The sequence below is a fragment of the Leptodactylus fuscus genome, chromosome 1 (assembly GCF_031893055.1).
Source record: "Leptodactylus fuscus isolate aLepFus1 chromosome 1, aLepFus1.hap2, whole genome shotgun sequence".
NCBI lineage: Eukaryota > Metazoa > Chordata > Amphibia > Anura > Leptodactylidae > Leptodactylus > Leptodactylus fuscus.
Genome location: NC_134265.1, coordinates 120,136,623 through 120,159,917, shown reverse-complemented (window position 1 = coordinate 120,159,917; position 23,295 = coordinate 120,136,623). Strand labels below are relative to the sequence as shown.

General features: G+C 40.9%; 1 protein-coding gene across 1 annotated transcript in view; it reads left to right on the top strand.

Annotated features, from left to right (window-relative positions):
- MYO18B (myosin XVIIIB) overlaps positions 1–23,295 on the top strand; it is a 456,489-nt gene that overhangs the window by 306,528 nt on the left and 126,666 nt on the right. The window contains exon 35 of the mRNA XM_075276574.1: positions 2,678–2,830. Within this exon, the coding sequence (XP_075132675.1) occupies positions 2,678–2,830 (153 nt within the window). The remainder of the gene's footprint in view (positions 1–2,677; positions 2,831–23,295) is intronic.

Genomic DNA, 23,295 nt, shown 5'->3' with positions numbered 1-23,295 from the left:
TCTATCAGCAAAATCATGCTGATAGAGCCCCACATATGCATGCATAGCCTTTAAAAAGGCTATTCAGGCACCGGTAAAGTTATATTAAACTACACCCCCCCCCCCCCCCCGTTTTAAAATAATACCCTAAAAAAGAATGTGATCTACTTACGGATCGTGCTTTCTGGGCGGGCATTCAGGGTGTGTCTTCATCTTCTTCCACGCCTCTTCTTCCTCCGATGTCCTCCGGTCCCGTCTTCCTCCAGCGCTCGCGAACGGACAATGATAGCCTGGGCGCATGCGCAGTAGCTATAGTAGAAGCCGCATGCTACTGCGCATGCGCCCAGGCCATTTATTTTGATCAGTGTCCGCGAGTGAGCGCTGGAGGAGGACGGGACCAGAGGACATCAGAGGAAGAAGAGGCGTGGAGGAAGATGAAGACACACCCTGAATGCCCGCCCAGGGTGCACGATCCGTAAGTAGAGCACATTCTTTTTTAGGTTATTATTTTAAAACTGGGGGGTAGTTTAATATAACTTTACCAGTGCCTGAATAGCCTGTAGGCTATTCACGCATATGTGGGGCTCTATCAGCATGATTTTGCTGATAGAGCCCCTTTAAGATGCACCATATGTATCAATAAATCTGGTGTATTTGAAGACTGTGTAAGTTAAAGGGGTTTTCTGGGCCAAATTAAGTTTTAATACTGATGACCTAAGCAAAGGATAAACCATCGGCATGTGATCTGTAGGTGTGCCACACCCAGACCCTGCACAGATCAGCTGTGGACAGAGAGCACAAGCAGCCTGCTCCTATTCAAGTAATAGCATAGAGGGGATTAACGAGAAATGCAGCACCACTTCTATAACTTGAATGGGAGCAACCTGCACCACTGCACCAGCTTCTGAAGTGTAGAGACTGCCAGAATAGCTGATCTGTGTTGGGCCCAAGTGTCGAACCCCCAGAGGTCACATATCGTGGATAGGTCATCAGTATGAAAACTTCATTTGGGGCTGGAAAATGATGTTAAGTATCCACTCGATTAGTAAATCTGCTATTATGAACCCATATTTTAATGGTATTATTGGGAGGATATTGTATACCAGTCATGATATTCCATGTGCTGACAGAGGATTAATGACAAGGTGCTCCCATCATCATGAATTTGGTACATACTCTGGGAGCCCCTGCACCTCAGCTAAAATGTATTCAAGATATGTGCTGGCGTAGATTTCTACTGTCATTTATACAACAGAAGTGACATAAATGACAGTAAATCTGGCACAGCTGGTGGCTTTGCCCAAGACACTATGATAAAAGTGGCATGTGTGTCGCAAAAATGCAACCAGCTGTTTGTGACTGTTCACACCCAAAAAGTGGCATATATCAGCTGTATAGGGCTGCTTCAGAAGCCCATACTATACACAGATGCAGCTAGCTCCAGATCCTGATAGTGGGCATTCTGGTATTGCACCTCAAAGAAAGTTGAGCTGCAGTACCAACCCCCAGTCACTATACAGTGCATGGAGCTCACTGCTTCTGGCCATCTTTTGTGTATAATACAGACATCTGAAGCGGCTCGATATAGCTGATGGGTGCGAAGGGTGGCTGTCAACCCTCCACTGATATTTATGGCCTATTTTAAGGATAGGCAATAAAATCCTAAATCCGAGACAACCCCTTATCATGTCTGGCAATAATATGGTGCATTGACAGGTTTCCGCTACAGTACTCACTGGCAATAGTAGTGAAGTGTGAACATCCCTGCAGTCACCACTGCAATAGTCGCATATCAACACAGCATGGCTGGAGACGGATAAACAGAGAAAAAAGTGTTAGCTTGGTGTGGCAGGGAATTTGTTACCTGAGTGTTATATTCTTTTATACCAGTGTTGGCAGTCTACAAAAATTTCTCTTTGTGTGTTGTACGTCAGACTGTCAGTATGCCATCCCATAAATATATATTAGTAGTGGTAATTCTAGCTCAATATGTATAATACTGCCTCATAGTTGTCTGTAATGTAGGATTGCAGGGAAAACCTTGCCAGACATCAAACTGCAAAAGGAGATGTTCAGCAGGTCATTGGAAATCTCCTTTTATTAATCAAAGTTCATTAAAAGCATTTGCAACTTTTATTAAAAATTAATTACTTTTATTAAATGTCATGAATGCTTCCTTGTTTTAGATAAAACCAATATTACTAAATCTCCCTCAATGGTTGGTATCATAAAGGATGGTATTATTTGTCAGTTTTTGTGAAGCACAATACAATTGTGAATATGATGTGATGGTTAAACAGATGCTCAGCTCATTACAATACAGTTAGCAGGGAAATGTCTTACATCAATGGGAACGGCTTTGAAGATGAAGAGTTTGATGGTGGCATTGTGACCCTTGGTACAGACACTGGCTATGTATATTCCAAGGTTTTCCTACACTTTTCGTTCTGGTTCTGCAATACTTGGTTTGATCAAACAGATTACCGTAATCATAACAATGTTTTCACTTGATGTTTTAAGACACCTTGGGTCATCTGCAGTAAATCAGAAGAATCTTTCTACATTCTAACATGTATCCATAATGCAGATTCTATATGTATCGTACATACTCTATATAGCAGTGTTTTATAGAATGGTACTTTTACTATAACCATTCTCCTTTTCGATATGTGAATAAATAATATAATTTGCTCTTCAGATAGGACATCGTGATTTTGATGTTGAAAAGCGACTTCGAAGAGATCTAAAGAGGACTCACGCATTATTGGCTGACCTGCAGCTTCTTTTGGCCTCCATGGGGGACTCAGGACCACCTGTTGACCGTGGAGAACTTGAAAGAGTTCACTTACAGGTGACATTTCAGATTATCAAAAAAATGCAATACTTTCATTTGGATAGTTTAGTCTAGTTAAACACGTCATAGCTTTATCTGAGTTGTATATAAAACTGAAAATATTGAGAAGATACGATATATCACAACTGGATAAATAAATTAGCTCCATATGGAAAAATGAGTGAGGCAAATACTCCAAGTGGAGGAACGCCCCCAAACAGAAAACACAACAGTATTGTGAATAGATTAGACATGTATTGCTTGAAAATGTATTTGATCAATGTCTTGGAACAAAACTGGCAGGCCACCATTCCTAGGATTCAGACGTATGATCTTTTTGTAGTTATCTCATCATTCAGCTTGATCTTGAGCAGGAAATCACCCATGGCCCAATCATGTCACCTGGTCATTTCTTTTTTTTTTTTTTTAATGTAGATTGTGAGCCCCACATGGATCTCACAATGTACATTTTTTTCCCTATCAATATGTATTTGGAATATGGGATGGAAATCCATGCAAACATGGGGAGAACATACAAACTCCTTGCAGATGTTTTTTTTGCCCTTGGCAGGATTTGAACACCAGGACTCCAGCGCTGCAAGGCTGCAGTGCTAACCACTGAGCCACCGTGTGGCCCCATCACCTGGTCATTTCACCCACGATGCTCTGGCCTTTATCCTTAAAGGCAAAATTATTTAATACAATTTAAAGGCAACCGTCCATTGTAAAATAGAAGTTTCATGATTTGAACTCTGTAGCATAGGGACTATGTATAGAAACACCATATGATCAGTTGTGTGTAGCATGTACGATTTTTTATTGCAATAAATTTTTATTGAGTTTGTTAAATAAGGAAAACTAAAACAATACCGAAATTTCCAGTAACAAGAATAGATACAATGTCAGAGTCCTGTAGGAATGTACACAAAACAATGTAGATATCAATGACAAACAAGGCAAGCTTCTAGGGTGTCCATAACTGTGGGTAGGGAGGAAGAGGGCAGTTTTGAGACATTAGCCCTAGAGAGTAATAAATCCTTCCACACACCCCTGTCTGACAAGGGACACAATTTATCATGATCGGTTGAGGTCCAGAATTTAATTTGGCCTTAGAAAATGGCTAGGTGGTAATGGTACAAATCTGGTATCCTTAATCTACCATGTGCACTTCTCCTTGATATTAAAAAGAAAGCCACACTTGGTTTGGCGTGACTCCAGATGAATGCATTCTTTAGTTTGTAAAAAATCATAAAAGACACTCCGAGGTTTCGGGATTACCAGGATTCTAAAGTACTATCCTACCCATCCAGCTATGCTTGAATCTAGAGAGAATATTGAGTTCTTGTTGCAGGGTAGAAAATTGTCTAAGAAAATTTTCTTTAACGATAGCATGTAAGTTTTGATATGTAATGACAGTATAAGATGCTGAAAGATTATAAAATATCACATCACGTCATAATAGTTCAATTTAGTGGCATTATTAAGTAAGGGCCAGTCCAGAGCTATGGTGAAAAGTGCATATATGTGCATACAGAGAGTAAAGATAGCACATTTTAACCTCTAAAAAGATGCCTGGGTCTGATAGGGAGATCACTAACCATACCCCAAATCTGCTCTCTCTATTGTCATACTCTACTTCACAGAGACAACTTGCCACATACATTCTGTGTAACTATTCTGTTTGTAACCTTCAGGCTCCATATCTCACCATCTACTACAGCTTCAAACAGGAGACTGCCATCTTTTTATAGACAATCATCTTGGCTATCTCATACATAAATTTGACTTACAACTATTTAGCATATGATTAGTTATGCAGATTGTTGTCATGTGACTGCATTGTTACTGTTTTGCTCCTGGTGGTGGAAAAAACTTTTTCTTCTTGTATTTATATATGAGATAGCCAAGATAATTGTCTATGAAATTATGGTAATCTCACGTATGAAGCTGTAGTATATGTTGAGATATGGAGCAGGAAAATAAAAACACATTGTTACCCTTTTACTTGTCAATGTATAAGATATCCTGTTAAACCAAATAGGCCATTGCATACTCTTATTGTTACCATTTTTATACATATGATAGCTATTTACTACGATTGTATTGTAAATTTAGTCACAATCGTAACCAAAATAATAAGTATATGTTCTGAATTGATAGTTAAATGCCAGGGGCCGAGCAGAATTAGCTTTTATTTGATCTGCCAAAAAGAGTGTCCAAGAGGATTGAAAAATGAATGTACCAGTGGGCTCTTTGCCATGTCCTGTTGTGTTAACTGTAATAAATATGCTCAATCTGCTACTGCACAGCTTGCCATACTCTTCATGGCATCCCATCCCACTTACAAACTGATCTGTTCTTCAGTGTTTCGATGGCATGAGTTCAGCAGAGGAGCTTACTGTTGTGGCCACAGTTAGGGTTAGATCTGTCCATCACCAGCATAATGCTTACAACACTTGGTTTTGTTCTGCTCTAAAAATAAACACAGTGCAAAATAAACCAGAATGGAAAGTGACCACACAGGGATATCCAGCAAATTGTGACACAGCTGTCTTAGCAATTGTGTGCCAAAGATTCTTCCCAGTACAATGGGAAAATTTGTAAGGAAAAAAATCTTAACTATGAATGATTTGTACACCAATTCCCTTTTATTATCGACCCAAGTAAATCACAGTACAAGCTGTCGCTCTTATTTCTCAAATGAAAGTCGGCAAAGTGGAGGGTCATTTCTCCATTTATCTATTACAATTAAAGAAAAAAAAGATATTTATCCATACTTTATGCCTAGTATTGCAGCTCAGCAACATTCACATGAATTGCAATAGCAGGCATGGCATATGTACAGGAGAGGTGCTGTTTCTGGAATAAACCAGACCCATTTTTGTCATCTCAACCATGAGTGTAACTATAGCCATAGAAGCTGCTCAGAGGGCCCACTCAAAGTATCACTCCCAAAAAAGTATTCCCTGGCTTGTTAGGAAAGTAGGTAATACAAGTTGTAGCAGAGGTAATCTTCTTACATTCAGTACAAGTGAAGGTAAGTAAATTACATTTAAATAATACTGCCGTAAAAAAATGGTACTTGATGTGAATTGTGGTGGTTGTCAGTTATCCACTTTGTTCTGATCCTCAGTTGTGTCCTGTGGGTATCAATAAGATTCTTCAACTGGACAGGATCTTCTGTGGACTGGAAGTGTGTTCTTCCATTAATTCTTATGAGACTCTCATAGGAATGGCTAGAGAAACTGACTTCTACACATAAAACAGTGTGCCATTTGGAAAGTCACATGATACAGCTGAGGACTGGAAGGGAGTGGTTAACTCCCAAATACAACCACCAGTAAGACAATTGTATCCAGTGCAGTTCACATTATGGACCTTTCTAATGGACCAGAGAGGAACAATTTTGTGGGAGAGCTAAAATACTTCAAGTGTAAATAGATTGTTCCTATTTAACAAACCAAAGTGTAATTATTTAATGCTTTCCATGTGCAGATTATATGGCCACTTACTATACTAGGTATCATGATCTAGTTTGCAATTTGTTAATTTACAGTAAATCAGTCTTTTCTAAGAGTTCTGTACATCCGCAAATGTAAAATGTGCCCATCCTCTACTTTATAGTTCCTGTAACCCTAAGCTTTCAGGTTATTGACGTTACTTGAATGGATTGAAAAACTGTGATGGAATTATTACGATTAAGTATTTTTTACATTTTTTTTAAGTATCTATTCTTATGGGGCTCGCCATGTGATTCCTAGATTTCAGATATCTGTACTATACTCTCAACATCAACATCAAATAGGCTTTATTGGCACGTCCGAATGGATATTTGGCGTTGCCAAAGCTAGTAAAGTGGGGGGGGGGAGTTGGAGTTGAGGGGGAGAGTATGGGGTGGGGTGGGGTGGCTGATTTGGGTTATAACAGTCCATGGAGTCGCATCTTCCTCTTAGTTGGTGACCACCATATGGGGAGGTGGGGTGGCGTGGGGCGGGTGGTTTGGGGTATAACAGTCTGTGGAGTCTCATCTTCCTCTTGTTTGGTGACAGCTGAACATGTATTGGGCAGCGATCTCCACAGTGGCCTCTTCTTCTCCCAGTAGAATATAGAGTTTCCTCTTCTCATCTGCAGATATAAAGTCTGGGATGTGGGCAGAGAGTCTCCATGTATTCTTTACAGCAGCTGTAGGGTAAATGCTTGTTCCGCAGACAGCTATTCCTTCCAACAACCCATACTTGCATGCTTAGCTCAGAGGAGTTTCAATGTGTTCTGAATGGGAATAGAGGAGTAAGTTGTGGTAAGATACCTCTTGTGCCATCCATCTCTTATGAGAACAAAGGATCAGGCATGTTGAAATTTAAGATGCTTGACCTTTCTTTTTACTGGGATCATCTGTTTGGGCAGAGTCCCTGAAAAGAGTGGGTTTGGACAACTCTACTCTTAAGGGTTGCGGCACCTTTAATGAATTAAAGGATTGATCAACCTACATATATGGGGAGAATATTAAAGTTCAGGATAGATTTTGTCCTAAGTGGGTTGGTATTTTCAGTACTGAAAGACTTCGGTATCACCCAATAAATCCCCATTCAGCCTATATAATGTCAAGTTACAAATAAATGCATCCTTATTGGAAACCGAATAGCAGCCTGGATTGAAGAACATGTAAATTTTACCGAGGATGGATACGTTTCCATAGTGTAAAATCAGTATTTCACAACCACTGTAGCATTTTGCCTTATATTTGATTGAATGTTCTGTCTGACTTAGATTATATGTGGTAAAGCAAAAGCTGACATTGTATAATTCAAGAAGTCAGAATGTATATTTCAGGACTGGTTCTTTCACAAACAAAAAACTTTAGAAAGACTTGAAGGTATGAATTATTCTTGAATTCCTATGCTTTTAAGTTGAAAGTATTTTGGAGATGTCCACAAGGTTTGGTTGATGATCTTGGGCACAGGAGATGAATGTACACCCACTCCTTTGCTTCAAACTGACAGATCTCAACAAGCTCAAAGTAAAAGGCCAAAGTAATTTGAGGGTGAATGATTGAAAAGAAAATGATATTTGGATGTTTTCTATTGAGGGAGAAAATAGTCTCACAGATACCTTATGGGAATAGAGGGAAATTTTCGATGTGACTTCCTACAATAAAATTATACAGGAAGGGAACAAATAGGCTGTATCATATTCTATACCTGTTTGCGAATGTGTATATATATATATATATATATATATATATATATATATATATATATTGAATCTTGTACAGCTTGAGAGATGATCTGACCGAATGATTCTACCAATGAAACATAATTGAAAAGTTTACATACATAAAATGAACAAGACAAGTACAATATTAACAATGACCAACTACAATGGTGGAAGTACAATGCTAAAGGGGTATTTTGGTCATAATCACACCTGTAGAAAAAGCTGGTATAAAGACAACTCTCTTCTTAAGCATCTAAACCCAATATCCCCAAACCCAAAGTCCTATTGTTTTGCACACCGAGTTGTGTTGGAGCAACTTTCTTAATAGTCTTTTTAAAAATCTCCTACTGTGTTGTGTCTACAGCTCCTGTGTCTTCATGTTCCAGACTTCAAGCAGTTCATGTGTGTAGTCTGATCTTTCAACTACTTCTAGTTTAGCAAAAAGCATGGGGCTGCTGGAAAAAGTATAACTGAGCTATCACAGTGTACAGGGTCTGTTAGTAGTCTGTAAAAATAGACACCTACAGTAAGAGAGGCAAGTAGGATTACTATAACCGTAAGATATTTACTGCTGACTGTGGTGTGTTTCCTATTTTTTAATGTAGAGACTGTAAAGGTAGACATGTAGGGAACAAGATCCATGTGATGAAGTTTTTTCCTTAACGAAATCGAGGTAGTCAGTTCTAGTGTTATTTGTAACGTATACCTAAATGTTCAAGACTTTTATTCTTATTTTAGAAATGAATAGTGCAGGTGATGATAATAAACTTTTGTAATATGTGTTATTAAAGAAAAGTACCTGTTTCTTCACTTAGAGGCAGACAGCGGGCAGAGAGATAAGCAGACCCCTCTGCACTATACAGTGACAGAGCTGGAATATTAGTCAGATTATTATCCAGCTCTGATGTGGGTGACTTATTAGATGCTATAGACATGTCCCTCTCTGCACTCTGCCTCCCTTGTCTACCCCTGGTGTCAATTCGCGCAGCACTTTCACAGAAAATTTTCCTCTGCAGACTATCTGCTTCTGTTACACCTATAGGGCAACCACCAGTGTTTCCATAGGTATAATATATATCCTGGGATTTCTAAAATCGGTTTTGAAAATCATAGCATGTCAGCTGTGGGTATTTTTCTACAATGTGTGGATGGAATTTGCTAGAATCCATCAACTGTACAGTGATTGTAAAAAGCTGAGGATTTTGCCGCAGCGTCTCTCCTGCAGCCAAACCACTGTGTTTTCACCATGTGAGGCACCAGAGGCGTTCTGTTAATTGAAAGTGATCCTGTATCCACAGAATAGGGGATAACTGTTTGGTGGAGTCTGACTGCTGGAACCCCCTGATTATGAGAACAAAAGTGCAGTGGGGCCCACATGAATGGCGTTTCAAGATGTAGTATTGATTTCTATGGAGCTGCTAGAGATAGCACTTAGCTTCAGTTTAATAGTTACTTTAGAGATGCATGGAACAGCAGCATGCATGTGCAACCTGCTGCTTCATACATAGGAGTCTTATGGGACCCCTCTTCTCATAAATTATAAGGGTTCCAGCACTTGTACCCCCACTAATCAGTTATTCCCTAAGTTGTGAATAGAGAATCATTTTGTATGACCAGAATACCCCTTTAACATTGTACTCCCACCAGTCTAGTTGGTCATTGTTAATATTGTACTTGTGTTGTGTATTTTATGCTTGTAAACCCTTAAATGTACAACAAAATGAAATTAATTATAATAATAATGACTATTGACCACCTTGTCCCCACTTCTGTAAATTAGTCCTAAAGGAATATCTGAAACATTGTGAGCAGGACCTGTGCTGATATTGGGATGTCGAGCTGGATATTGTAATAATATTATTTCACATTTTTTTTAGAACAGAGGTCAGAGCAATAAAACAATGATACGGGCGGATTTCATGTACAAATATTATATTTCTTTGACATATTATTTAAAGATTAAGTTATCATTTGCAATGCGAAGTGACACCTAAGGCAAGCCTGATCTAAAGAGAACATTTGTGTATGTCAAACGCAGATAAATAGCAGATTTTACATTGTGATTACTCTAAGGTAAAGAAAAATACATTGTGTATGAATTTATACATAATATACTACCATTGAATATGGAATACTCACTTGAATCGTAATATAGATCTGTCTTTAGCTCTACTATGCCTCTTTTATCATACTACTGTTATATTCTTATGTGGCACAGGAGTCTTGGTATAGACAAAAACTACACCAAATTATAACAAGTTGCCCTCGGGCCCTCTAAGACATGTTCACGTTGAGCTTTTAGAAAAGGATTTTGAAGTACTTTTTGTACTGAAATCCATGTTCAAAAATCAGGGGTGTACATAGGAATAATGGGGCCCCCGAGGCAAAAGTAGGAAGCCCCGTTTCAAAAATGGAAGGGTAAACAAGGACAGTGGTAGTAGATATAGTGTATGTTCTCTGATTATTTTTTAAGGGGCTCTATCATTGGGAAAAGTTATTTTTAACTATACACATACTTGCATAGCCTTTAGAAAGGCTATTCCACACATATCTTTTGTATGTAAAGTACATACAAAAGATATACATGTATAGTTTGTGAATAAGTCAGTTTTTATTCATATGCTAATTAGACTAGAGTGCACCCCGGAAGTGTCTGTGTGCACCCTCTCTTCTATTCTCTATGTGTGTGAGAGCAGGGAGATGAGTCATCAGCACAGCAGCCTATCTGCTCTCATACACATAGAGAATAGAAGAGAGGGTGCACACAGACACTTCCAGAGTGCTCGGAGAAGGCTAATTAGCATGTGAATAAAAACTGACTTATTCAAAAACTACTGAGGCAATTTACATACAAAAGCTACATGTGGAATAGCCTTTCTAAAGGCTATTGTTATACAGTGTTAGGGAACCCTGGGACGGAACACAAGAGACAGTGAGCCCTAAGCTGACGCCCCCAACTGTCCCTTCCTACGTAATAGGCGGCAACCACGAAGACGTTCCCTCCCTGTATATGTGCAACACAAAACGGAGACAAGATGGACAACAACAAAGAGAGGTCAGCTAGCCAAGGGTCAGTAACACTCGAGCGATGCAGTGCCAAATCAGAGTCCAAAGAATAGTCAGTGAGGAAAGCCAAAGGTCAAGGATAATAGTGTAAGCAAAAACAGGGACAGTAAAGAGCAAGTATGCACACGGCAATAGCAAGCACTGGTGTGAATGAGAGCTAAGGTTAAATAGGGAGGAAGAATCCACCCATGGAGTTGACAGGAAGGCAGCTGTCAATCACCGGGCAAGGCCAGATTAACCATTAGAGGAGCAGAGACAAACAAGGGCAGAAGACAGGTGTGGTGCAAATACAATCACAGCAGTAGAGCCATGTTCACACAGTGCGACCAAAAACTTTAAGCCACGAACCAAACTGCACACGCCTCCTGCGCCGCAGCATGTGAGCAGAGGGTGGTGCAGAGACCCGAACAGGCAGAGATGTTACAGTACCCCCCCTTTTATGAGGGGCCACTGGACCCTCACCAGACAACCCAGTTCTAGAGGGATTCAGAATTTTTCCTGCCTTGTATTTCAGTTCTGCTTCAACCACAGATGTTTGAGGACCAGGCAAATGTTTAATCACCTGGCATTTTTGATACTGTTGGGTTTTAATACCAGAGGGGCGTTCCCAACTTTTAGTAGCCGAGACCTTCTCCTCACGGACACAATCTAAGGAATGCAACACAATACAGTGGGATGAGCACTGATCTCCCCACTTTACCAACTCCTTTTTACCCCAATCAAAAATAGGGTTATGGAGCTTCAGCCAGGGGAACCCAAAAATAACATCAGCAGACAGATGCTCCATAACAAAAAGGCTTATGACCTCTGAATGTGTAGAACCCACTTGCAATGGAATTAAGGGGGTCTTAAATTGAACCTTTCCCCTCGCCAGTGGGGCAAAATCCGCTCCAGTAACAGACAGAGGGGTATCAAGTGGCAAAAACTCAATGCCCATAGATGAAACAACCGAGTATTTAATAAAGTTAGCTGCAGACCCAGAGTCAACTAGGGCCTGGCCAGAAACAGATCTTTCCCCAGAGGACAAAGACAAAGATAACAACAGCATATTGTTATTTCCACCAAATACCTGGTTGCCTGAGTCGTTCTTCTGATTACCATTCAGGCACTGAAGTTTTTTCGCTGGTGTCAGGGGTCTGATCGAGCAGTCTCGGATGATATGATCTGGAGAACCACAATACAGGCACAGGTTATTCCTGAGACGATGTTCTCGTCGTGTCTTGGCGTCCATAACTCCCAGTTGCATGGATTCCTCACCAGAAGTGACGGGAGGAAAGGTGAGTTTTTCAGGAAAGAGAGAGCAAGAGACAGAAAATTTGGAGGAAACAAGTCCTACTCTCTCTTTCAAATTTTCCCGGATCTTACGGTCAATACGGACCGCCAAAGTCATGGCCTGCTCAAGAGTAGGGGGATTTGGGTGACCAACCCAGAGCTCCTTCACACGGTCACACAAACCTGGCTTAAAGTGAGCCTTTAGAGCTGACTCACACCAACCTGCAGTTACACTGCACTTACGGAACTCTGCGCAATACTCCTCTGCAGAGCGTCATCCCTGCCGCATGGTAAGGAGTTGTGATTCCGTAAGCACAATGTGGTCTGGCTCAGCATAAATAGAACCTAGAGACTTAAATTTTTTTTCCAAATCAGACCACTCATCAGAGTCAGGAGGGAGTTTAAGGGCCCAAGCTTGTGGATCCCCCTGTAGCAGAGATATAACCACCCCCACCATTTGGGCCTGAGTCGCATGTGGATTAATACGGAAGTACAGGCGACAAGACTCCCTGAAAGTTTCCAATTTTACACGGTCCCCTGAGAAACGGTCCAGGAGTAGCATCTTGACTTTATAAGGTGCCGAAACAGCTGGGGATGATGCAGCAGCCTCAGTAAGTGTCTGAACCTGTTTAGCTAGCTCAGCTACCAGGACTTTTAGGTTTTTTGGGCTTGCTATTATGTTATACAGTGTTAGGGAACCCTGGGATGGGACACAAGAGACAGTGAGCCCTAAGTTGACACCCCCAACTTTCCCTTCCTATTGCCAGGTCCTATCCTACGTAATAGGTGGCAACCACGAAGACATTCCCTCCCTGTATATGTGAAACACAAAACAGAGACAAGTCGGACAACAACAAAGAGAGGCCAGCTAGCCAAGGGTCAGTAACAGTCGAGCGATGCAGCGCCAAATCAGAGTCCAAAGAATAGTCAGTGAGGAAAGCCAAAGGTCAAGGATAATAGTGTAAGCAAAAACAGGGACAGTAAAGAGCAAGTATGCACGCGACAATAGCAAGCACTGGTGTGAATGAGAGCCAAGGTTAAATAGGGAGGAAGAACCCGCCCATGGAGTTGACAGGAAGGCAGCTGTCAATCACAGGGCAAGGCCAGATTAATCATTAGAGGAGCAGAGACAAACAAGGGCAGAAGACAGGTGTGGTGCAAATACAATCACAGCAGTAGAGCCGTGTTCACACAGTGCGACCAAAAACTTTAAGCCATGAACCAAACTGCACACGCCTCCTGCGCCGCAGCACGCGAGCAGAGGGTGGTGCAGAGACCCGAGCAGGCAGAGATGTTACAGCTATGCAAGGATGTGCTTAGCTAAAAATGACTTTTCCCAATGACAGAGCCCCTTTAAGTAAATGTGTTTGAAAAATAAAATAGAAAAAAATAAGCCCTCACTAAGAATTACAACAATAGTATGCTTATCTCTGCCTACTCAGTCCACAAGTGCAGCTGACCTTTTTAGTTTCATTTTTCTCTACAGCCTCCCTTATTTGACTATGTACTGACTACTGTTTTTTTAAAGGGTTAATGATTTCCTGGCAGGGTTGGGGACATGTCTGACAAACGATACCATAAATCTCAATGAGCAGAGGGAAAGGTTTTTATGATGTTTCGACTGCCAGACATCAAAAGAGATCAGTGTTGTAAAAGGTTCATGTGGCCCTCATTTTCCAAGGGCCCCATAGGAACTGCTTACCCACCTCCACAGTAGGCATGCCATTATCATGAATCACCTGTACTGAGATCCCTTTATTTTCAATAGGATTCAGTCACTGACACTGCTTTTTTCCAGCTCACTGACGCATTTTCAGCACCAGAAACAACGCACACTGTTAATGGGGTTGACCATGATGCCAATGGCAGTACCATCCAACCAGCGACAGGTCATTGCTGCAGAGTTTAGGATAAAAATGCGCATCACATTTTTCTGCATGTTTTATTACTGTGTGAACATTACCCCAATAAATCATTTCAAAAGATGAAAAGCTTATTAATACTTGTTCCTATGTTCTTATTATGATCTGCACCCCACCTTTGAATAGGAACGGGGCTCCTTACTCGCTGAGCCCGATTATAGGAGCTATGTCTGCTAGCTAGTTACAATCATACTCAATAGACACAAGGAATATTACATTTCGTTTCTCATTGCTTCTATTCTGTTCATGTTTATAACACGTTGCTGACTGTGGCATTTATCTATTAAGTCTTCCCTTGTTAATGGTTACATTTCATAAAGCCTAAAGCAACCTGGCATTATCTATAGCGAGTGCTCGGGCTGAGATGCCGCTGCAGCCATTAACCCACTGTTAGATTTTTTTCAACAATTACATCTGCAAACCTTGCAATCTGTAACTGAAGGATAATGTATGTATGCAGCCAGGAATCTCTTATTGCTACACACATCACATCTGTGTTAGGCAGATGTTTGCACCTGTCTCTTAGGAGAAGAACACAATTGGAAATAGAAACACTTGAACCTAATGCCGCATCTCTTCTTAATCTAACTGCATGAGAATGGGCTGGTTTCACGTTGAGAGCCTTTTATCATAACAGGCAGATTTTCTCTAAGCGTCTCCAGTAAAATAGATACTATAAAATCATTTGCTGCAGTGTGCTGACAAAATGTATAAGCGAACCCACAAAACAAAAGGAACAACATACAATGATGTATAAAAATGGACATTTTATAACATTGCGGAGAGCTGGACCCATAAAACAATCTTATAGCAGGAGAAATACTACAGCAACAGATACATTATATGTTTTGTATCACTCCAGAGAGGTTCAATGCAGTCAAAGCAAACAGCAAATCCAGTTGTTAAAAGCTCCTATTACCTAGTAACTGTTGGGGCCGGTCACCTTGTGGGCTCTAATTCTTGTGTATGTAAACAGAAATTGGTACTAAAGGAATAAGACACTTCACGAAAAAAAACAACTTCAGAGCATCTAGAGCAAATCACAGCGTGACGTCCTGGCAAGATGGAAATTGAAAGCATAAAGGCGATTTTTACATCTTTGGCAAACAAGAGATCACCTTTGTTTACAGTAGTGTGAGTCTTATAACTGCATCAATAAAGTGCCCAGGTGCCTGGAGATGGACTCCGCGTGCTAACATCATCCCTATATGATTGCGCCATTAGTGACTTTACTGTCATATTTTATATTTTGTGATATAAAATAAGTATTACACACATTTTAGTACAATGTTTAAACAGAAAGAACATCATAGAACTATGTGCCAGACTGGTCCTAGGTAGGAAGAGCATATAATCTCCTACTGAGCACAATATCCACTTCCATCAGAGCATAGTCAGTGCCACGCTGTTGCATGTTATAGAGGCTCTTGGATTGTAGAATACTTTATATTATAGACACTATACTGCATGCAATTTTGCAAGTATTTTTTATTGCTCTTTTGCATCTTAATTAAAAAAATAACCAGTTATGCCAAAAATCTTGCTGCTCATCCTCATTTAAAGGGGTCTTATGACTGGTGTGAGAAGGTGACAGGCAGAGTGCTGGAGTCATGGTATATCTCCCCCAGGTTTCTGATATTTGTGTGGTCCAGGGTGGGTCTTGAGTAGGCTTCAGTCTCAGGTGTAAGTCCTGGGCTCATTACTGGGCCAAAAAAGGCTGCAGAGCCTGCACTTCAGGGCAGATCCTGGGAGCGAAAGGAGGCATCTGGGTATGCCCTGTAACAGTGAGAGACTGGTAAGACTTAAATGTATTATCTGCGTTATCCACTCATACAATTAGCTTTGTCCTATTTAGTTAGTGCTCGGATGTGCAGGTTTTTGATTGACGTTTTTGTACCTGAAGTGAAGGTTTATTTTATTTAGCTATTTTTCCAAATAAACTTTTTTGCAGCAGATATTGTATCCCTGTCTCTGACTGGTTGGGTCCGCACCATTGCTGCTACTGAGCTACCTTCCCCACAGTGGATAGGGGATAAGTATGTGATCATTATATTGTAGACTTCGTGAAGGTTTCAGTGGAGCAGATGCACAATAATACATGTTTAATACAAAAGCAGAGGTGGTACAAATTGGAAATAGAGGCTGCATAGAGCTTTAGACCTTCATCATAATCTACAGCACTGTACAGAAATTGTGTTTACTTACAATGGCACCCATCCTGTGAGAGGATGTACCTCTGGTACCAATTTTATAGTATGCAATCTTTCTTCTCCCTTGTTCGATATTCATTTTGAGTAGAGCCTCAATATTCGACTACTCGATCGAATATCGAATCCCATTATAGTCTATGGGAAAAAATGCTCGTTTCAGGGGAAACCACTATTCGACTAAAGGAGAGTCGCCAAGTCTACGAGTAGCAGGAGGAGAGTGTTTAGGAGGAGCGTTGTGCAGTTAAAGTGCACGGACCCCATTATAGTCTATGGGGTCTGTGCGCTTTAACTGTACAGTGCTTGCAGTTGCACTGATATTCCGGTTGGGTGGATCCACCTGCGGACTCCTTCCGGATGGGAGGCAAGCGCTAATGTGAACCGGCCCTTCCTCGTCCTGCAGAACCAGCATTGATTGGACAAATGCTATACACTGTATAGAATTTGGCAACTCAACGCTGGTTCTGCAGCAGGCTCGTCCTTGCTAGTCGGGAGAGCTGGCAGCTTGCGGTTATGCAGGCACTGACTTTTTCACATAGGAATGCATTGACCAGCGTTGATTGGCCAGTGTACAGCATTCTGCCAATCAATGCTGGTTCTGCCGGAGGCTCGTCTGTGAGGAGGCGGAGTCTAGGATTGGACCACAACAGTCTCCATTGTGGTCTAATCTTAGACTCTGCCTCCTCACAGACGAGCCTCCGGCAGAACCAGCTTTGATTGGCCGAATGCTGTACAATGTATAGCATTCGGCCAATCAACGCTGGTCAATGCATTCCTATGAGAAAAAGTCAGCTCCCGCATAAACGCAAGCTGCCAGCTCTCCCGACTAGCAAGGACAAGCCTGCTGCAGAACCAGTGTTGATTTACCGAATGCTATACAGTGTATAGCATTCGGCAAATCAACGCTGGTTCTGAATTGAATCTTTACTGTGAATAGCGATAGTATTCAAATGAGTACGAGTATTTCGAATACCGTAGTATTCTATCGAATACCTACTCGATCGAATACTACTCACTCATCTCTAGTTAAGAAGACATCGCCTTACAGGTGAAGAGGTTAAGGAGACGTCATGTACAGAGACCATAAATGCCCTGCTATGGATTTTGGGTAAGGAATATGCCAATATTTCCTCCTTGATGGAAAAGAGGTTTGTGCTCAAGTACCATCTTTTGGAAGGTAGTTTCCTATAGATCAATGCCTGGTTTTCCTGAATTCTATTGGCAAAATCTAGAAATAATGTCAAGTGAGAATAACATCTCCATAAGGAAGAGGAACCTATCTGCAGACAGCTGTTTCAATGTTCTTGCTTACTGGGAGATAAAAATCAAGGAGAGCATGCAAAGTCTATGCAGTGTTGCCCTTGTTAGGTTAAGACCCTTGGGCTTAGTGTTTGCCAGCCATAATAAGATGCTTTACCCTGCTATAACTTTAATAACCGCTTTTACACTAACATTCTTCCATCACTCTGAAAGTAACATACTTGTATTATCAAACACTATTTACCTTGATGGTTAAGAATATATATATTTTACTAGAAGCTTCCATTACAAGTGATTGAATTCTAAATAGAGGAACCATGGCAAGTAATTTTATATAGTTTTCACTGTAGTTAGAGTTAAGTGGTTTCCTAACAGAGCGTTCCTGGGATATATCGAAAAGCAAGCAGAGACATACAGTCAAACAAACAATTACTTGGGCGACTATGTTTAATGTTCACAGTAACTTGTGCCACTTGTCTTAAGCTGTTGGAGCTCCCTAAAGAATACAAAATGCTTTTTAGCAGATTTTTTCCCCTTCATTTTAATGATCCACTTACTGAGGAGGCAGCAACACTGCTGTGGAGAGATAAAGTACCCAGCCATACTCGATTGGTCTTTAGAGAAATAATATAGGGGATATGAGCTCTAAATGGTCATTCTTCATCTACTGGATATAAAAAAAGGAATGGGAAAACATAACCATTCGCTTTATAAAACATGAGACGTAGAAAATCCCTAAGAACAAAGTCAGTCTGTGCTGCCTATATTTTGCTATATTTATCTTCCAGTATTAAAAGGGTTGTTTGTCCAGGATAAAGCCATACTTACTAGAGATGAGCGAACAGTGTTCTATCGAACTCATGTTCGATCGGATATTAGGCTGTTCGGCATGTTCGAATCGAATCGAACACCGCGTGGTAAAGTGCGCCATTACTCGATTCCCCTCCCACCTTCCCTGGCGCCTTTTTTGCTCCAATAACAGCGCAGGGTAGGTGGGACAGGAACTACGACACCGGTGACGTTGAAAAAAGTAGGCAAAACCCATTGGCTGCCGAAAACATGTGACCTCTAATTTAAAAGAACAGCGACGCCCAGGTTCGCGTCATTCTGAGCTTGCAATTCACCGGGGACGGAGGTTTCCGTCCAGTTAGCTAGGGGTTAGATTCTGGGTAGGCAGGGACAGGCTAGGATAGGAAGGAGAAGACAACCACAACAGCTCTTGTAAGAGCTAAATTCCAGGGAGAAGCTTGTCAGTGTAACGTGGCACTGACGGGCTCAATCGCCGCAACCCAGCTTTCCCAGGATCCTGAATGGAATACACTGTCAGTGTATTCCCGTATACCCGATATATACCCCCGATACCCGTTCCAACGGTGTGCCCCCCCACCTTCACCCCAGAAATACCCTGCAAGTCCCCTAGCAATAGGATTGGGGCTATATACACCCACTATTTTTGCTACTGCCATATGGTGCCATTGTCTCACTGGGAATTCAAAGAATATATTGGGCTTACATATAACTTCAATTCCAGGGAGAAGCTTGTCAGTGTAACGTGGCACTGACGGGCTCAATCGCCGCAACCCAGCTTTCCCAGGATCCTGAATGGAACACACTGACAGTGTATTCCCGTATACCCCATATATACACCCCAAATCCCCGTTCCAATGGTGTGCCCCCCCACCTTCACCTCAGAAATACCCTGCAAGTCCCCTAGCAATAGAATTGGGGCTATATACACCCACAATTTTTGCTACTGGTATATAGTGCCATTGTCTGACTGGGAATTCAAAGAATATATTGGGGTGACGTGCACCCACAATTTTTGCTACTGCTATACAGTGCCATTGTCTCACTGGGAATTCAAAGAATATATTGGGGTTATGTGCACCCACAATTTTTACTACTGGTATACAGTGCCATTGTCTGACTGGGAATTCAAAGAATATATGGGGGTTACGTGCACCCACAATTTTTGCTACTGCTATACAGTGCCATTGTCTCACTGGGAATTCAAAGAATATATTGGGGTTATGTGCACCCACAATTTTTACTACTGGTATATAGTGCCATTGTCTGACTGGGAATTCAAAGAATATATGGGGGTTACGTGCACCCACAATTTTTGCTACTGCTATACAGTTCCATTGTCTCACTGGGAATTCAAAGAATATATGGGGGTTATGTGCACCCACAATTTTTACTACTGGTATATAGTGCCATTGTCTGACTGGGAATTCAAAGAATATATGGGGGTTATGTGCACCCACAATTTTTAATACTGGTATACAGTGCCATTGTCTGACTGGGAATTCAAAGAATATATTGGGGTTATGTGCACCCACAATTTTTACTACTGGTATACAGTGCCATTGTCTGACTGGGAATTCAAAGAATATATGGGGGTTATGTGCACCCACAATTTTTACTACTGGTATACAGTGCCATTGTCTGACTGGGAATTCAAAGAATATATGGGGGTTATGTGCACCCACAATTTTTACTACTGGTATATAGTGCCATTGTCTGACTGGGAATTCAAAGAATATATGGGGGTTATGTGCACCCACAATTTTTAATACTGGTATACAGTGCCATTGTCTGACTGGGAATTCAAAGAATATATTGGGGTTATGTGCACCCACAATTTTTACTACTGGTATATAGTGCCATTGTCTGACTGGGAATTCAAAGAATATATGGGGGTTATGTGCACCCACAATTTTTAATACTGGTATACAGTGCCATTGTCTGACTGGGAATTCAAAGAATATATTGGGGTTACGTGCACCCACAATTTTTACTACTGGTATATAGTGCCATTGTCTGACTGGGAATTCAAAGAATATATGGGGGTTACGTGCACCCACAATTTTTGCTACTGCTATACAGTGCCATTGTCTGACTGGGAATTCAAAGAATATATTGGGGTTATGTGCACCCACAATTTTTACTACTGGTATACAGTGCCATTGTCTGACTGGGAATTCAAAGAATATATGGGGGTTATGTGCACCCACAATTTTTAATACTGGTATACAGTGCCATTGTCTGACTGGGAATTCAAAGAATATATTGGGGTTATGTGCACCCACAATTTTTACTACTGGTATACAGTGCCATTGTCTCACTGGGAATTCAAAGAATATATTGGGGTTATGTGCACCCACAATTTTTACTACTGGTATATAGTGCCATTGTCTGACTGGGAATTCAAAGAATATATGGGGGTTATGTGCACCCACAATTTTTAATACTGGTATACAGTGCCATTGTCTGACTGGGAATTCAAAGAATATATGGGGGTTATGTGCACCCACAATTTTTAATACTGGTATACAGTGCCATTGTCTGACTGGGAATTCAAGGAATATATTGGGGTTATGTGCACCCACAATTTTTACTACTGGTATACAGTGCCATTGTCTGACTGGGAATTCAAAGAATATATGGGGGTTATGTGCACCCACAATTTTTAATACTGGTATACAGTGCCATTGTCTCACTGGAAATTCAAAGAATATATGGGGGTTATGTGCACCCACAATTTTTACTACTGGTATATAGTGCCATTGTCTGACTGGGAATTCAAAGAATATATGGGGGTTATGTGCACCCACAATTTTTACTACTGGTATACAGTGCCATTGTCTGACTGGGAATTCAAAGAATATATTGGGGTTATGTGCACCCACAATTTTTACTACTGGTATACAGTGCCATTGTCTCACTGGGAATTCAAAGAATATATTGGGGTTATGTGCACCCACAATTTTTACTACTGGTATATAGTGCCATTGTCTGACTGGGAATTCAAAGAATATATGGGGGTTACGTGCACCCACAATTTTTGCTACTGCTATACAGTTCCATTGTCTCACTGGGAATTCAAAGAATATATGGGGGTTATGTGCACCCACAATTTTTACTACTGGTATACAGTGCCATTGTCTGACTGGGAATTCAAAGAATATATTGGGGTTACGTGCACCCACAATTTTTACTACTGGTATATAGTGCCATTGTCTGACTGGGAATTCAAAGAATATATGGGGGATACGTGCACCCACAATTTTTGCTACTGCTATACAGTGCCATTGTCTCACTGGGAATTCAAAGAATATATTGGGGTTATGTGCACCCACAATTTTTACTACTGGTATATAGTGCCATTGTCTGACTGGGAATTCAAAGAATATATGGGGGTTATGTGCACCCACAATTTTTAATACTGGTATACAGTGCCATTGTCTGACTGGGAATTCAAAGAATATATTGGGGTTATGTGCACCCACAATTTTTACTACTGGTATTCAGTTCCATTGTCTCACTGGGAATTCAAAGAATATATGGGGGTTATGTGCACCCACAATTTTTACTACTGGTATACAGTGCCATTGTCTGACTGGGAATTCAAAGAATATATTGGGGTTACGTGCACCCACAATTTTTGCTACTGCTATACAGTTCCATTGTCTCACTGGGAATTCAAAGAATATATGGGGGTTATGTGCACCCACTATTTTTACTACTGGTATACAGTGCCATTGTCTGACTGGGAATTCAAAGAATATATGGGGGTTATGTGCACCCACAATTTTTACTACTGGTATACAGTGCCATTGTCTGACTGGGAATTCAAAGAATATATTGGGGTTATGTGCACCCACAATTTTTACTACTGGTATACAGTGCCATTGTCTCACTGGGAATTCAAAGAATATATTGGGGTTATGTGCACCCACAATTTTTACTACTGGTATATAGTGCCATTGTCTGACTGGGAATTCAAAGAATATATTGGGGTTACGTGCACCCACAATTTTTGCTACTGCTATACAGTTCCATTGTCTCACTGGGAATTCAAAGAATATATGGGGGTTATGTGCACCCACAATTTTTACTACTGGTATACAGTGCCATTGTCTGACTGGCAATTCAAAGAATATATTGGGGTTACGTGCACCCACAATTTTTACTACTGGTATATAGTGCCATTGTCTGACTGGGAATTCAAAGAATATATGGGGGTTACGTGCACCCACAATTTTTGCTACTGCTATACAGTGCCATTGTCTCACTGGGAATTCAAAGAATATATTGGGGTTATGTGCACCCACAATTTTTACTACTGGTATATAGTGCCATTGTCTGACTGGGAATTCAAAGAATATATGGGGGTTATGTGCACCCACAATTTTTAATACTGGTATACAGTGCCATTGTCTCACTGGGAATTCAAAGAATATATGGGGGTTATGTGCACCCACAATTTTTACTACTGGTATACAGCGCCATTGTCTGACTGGGAATTCAAAGAATATATGGGGGTTACGTGCACCCACAATTTTTGCTACTGTTATACAGTTCCATTGTCTCACTGGGAATTCAAAGAATATATGGGGGTTATGTGCACCCACAATTTTTACTACTGGTATACAGTGCCATTGTCTCACTGGGAATTCAAAGAATATATTGGGGTTATGTGCACCCACAATTTTTACTACTGGTATATAGTGCCATTGTCTGACTGGGAATTCAAAGA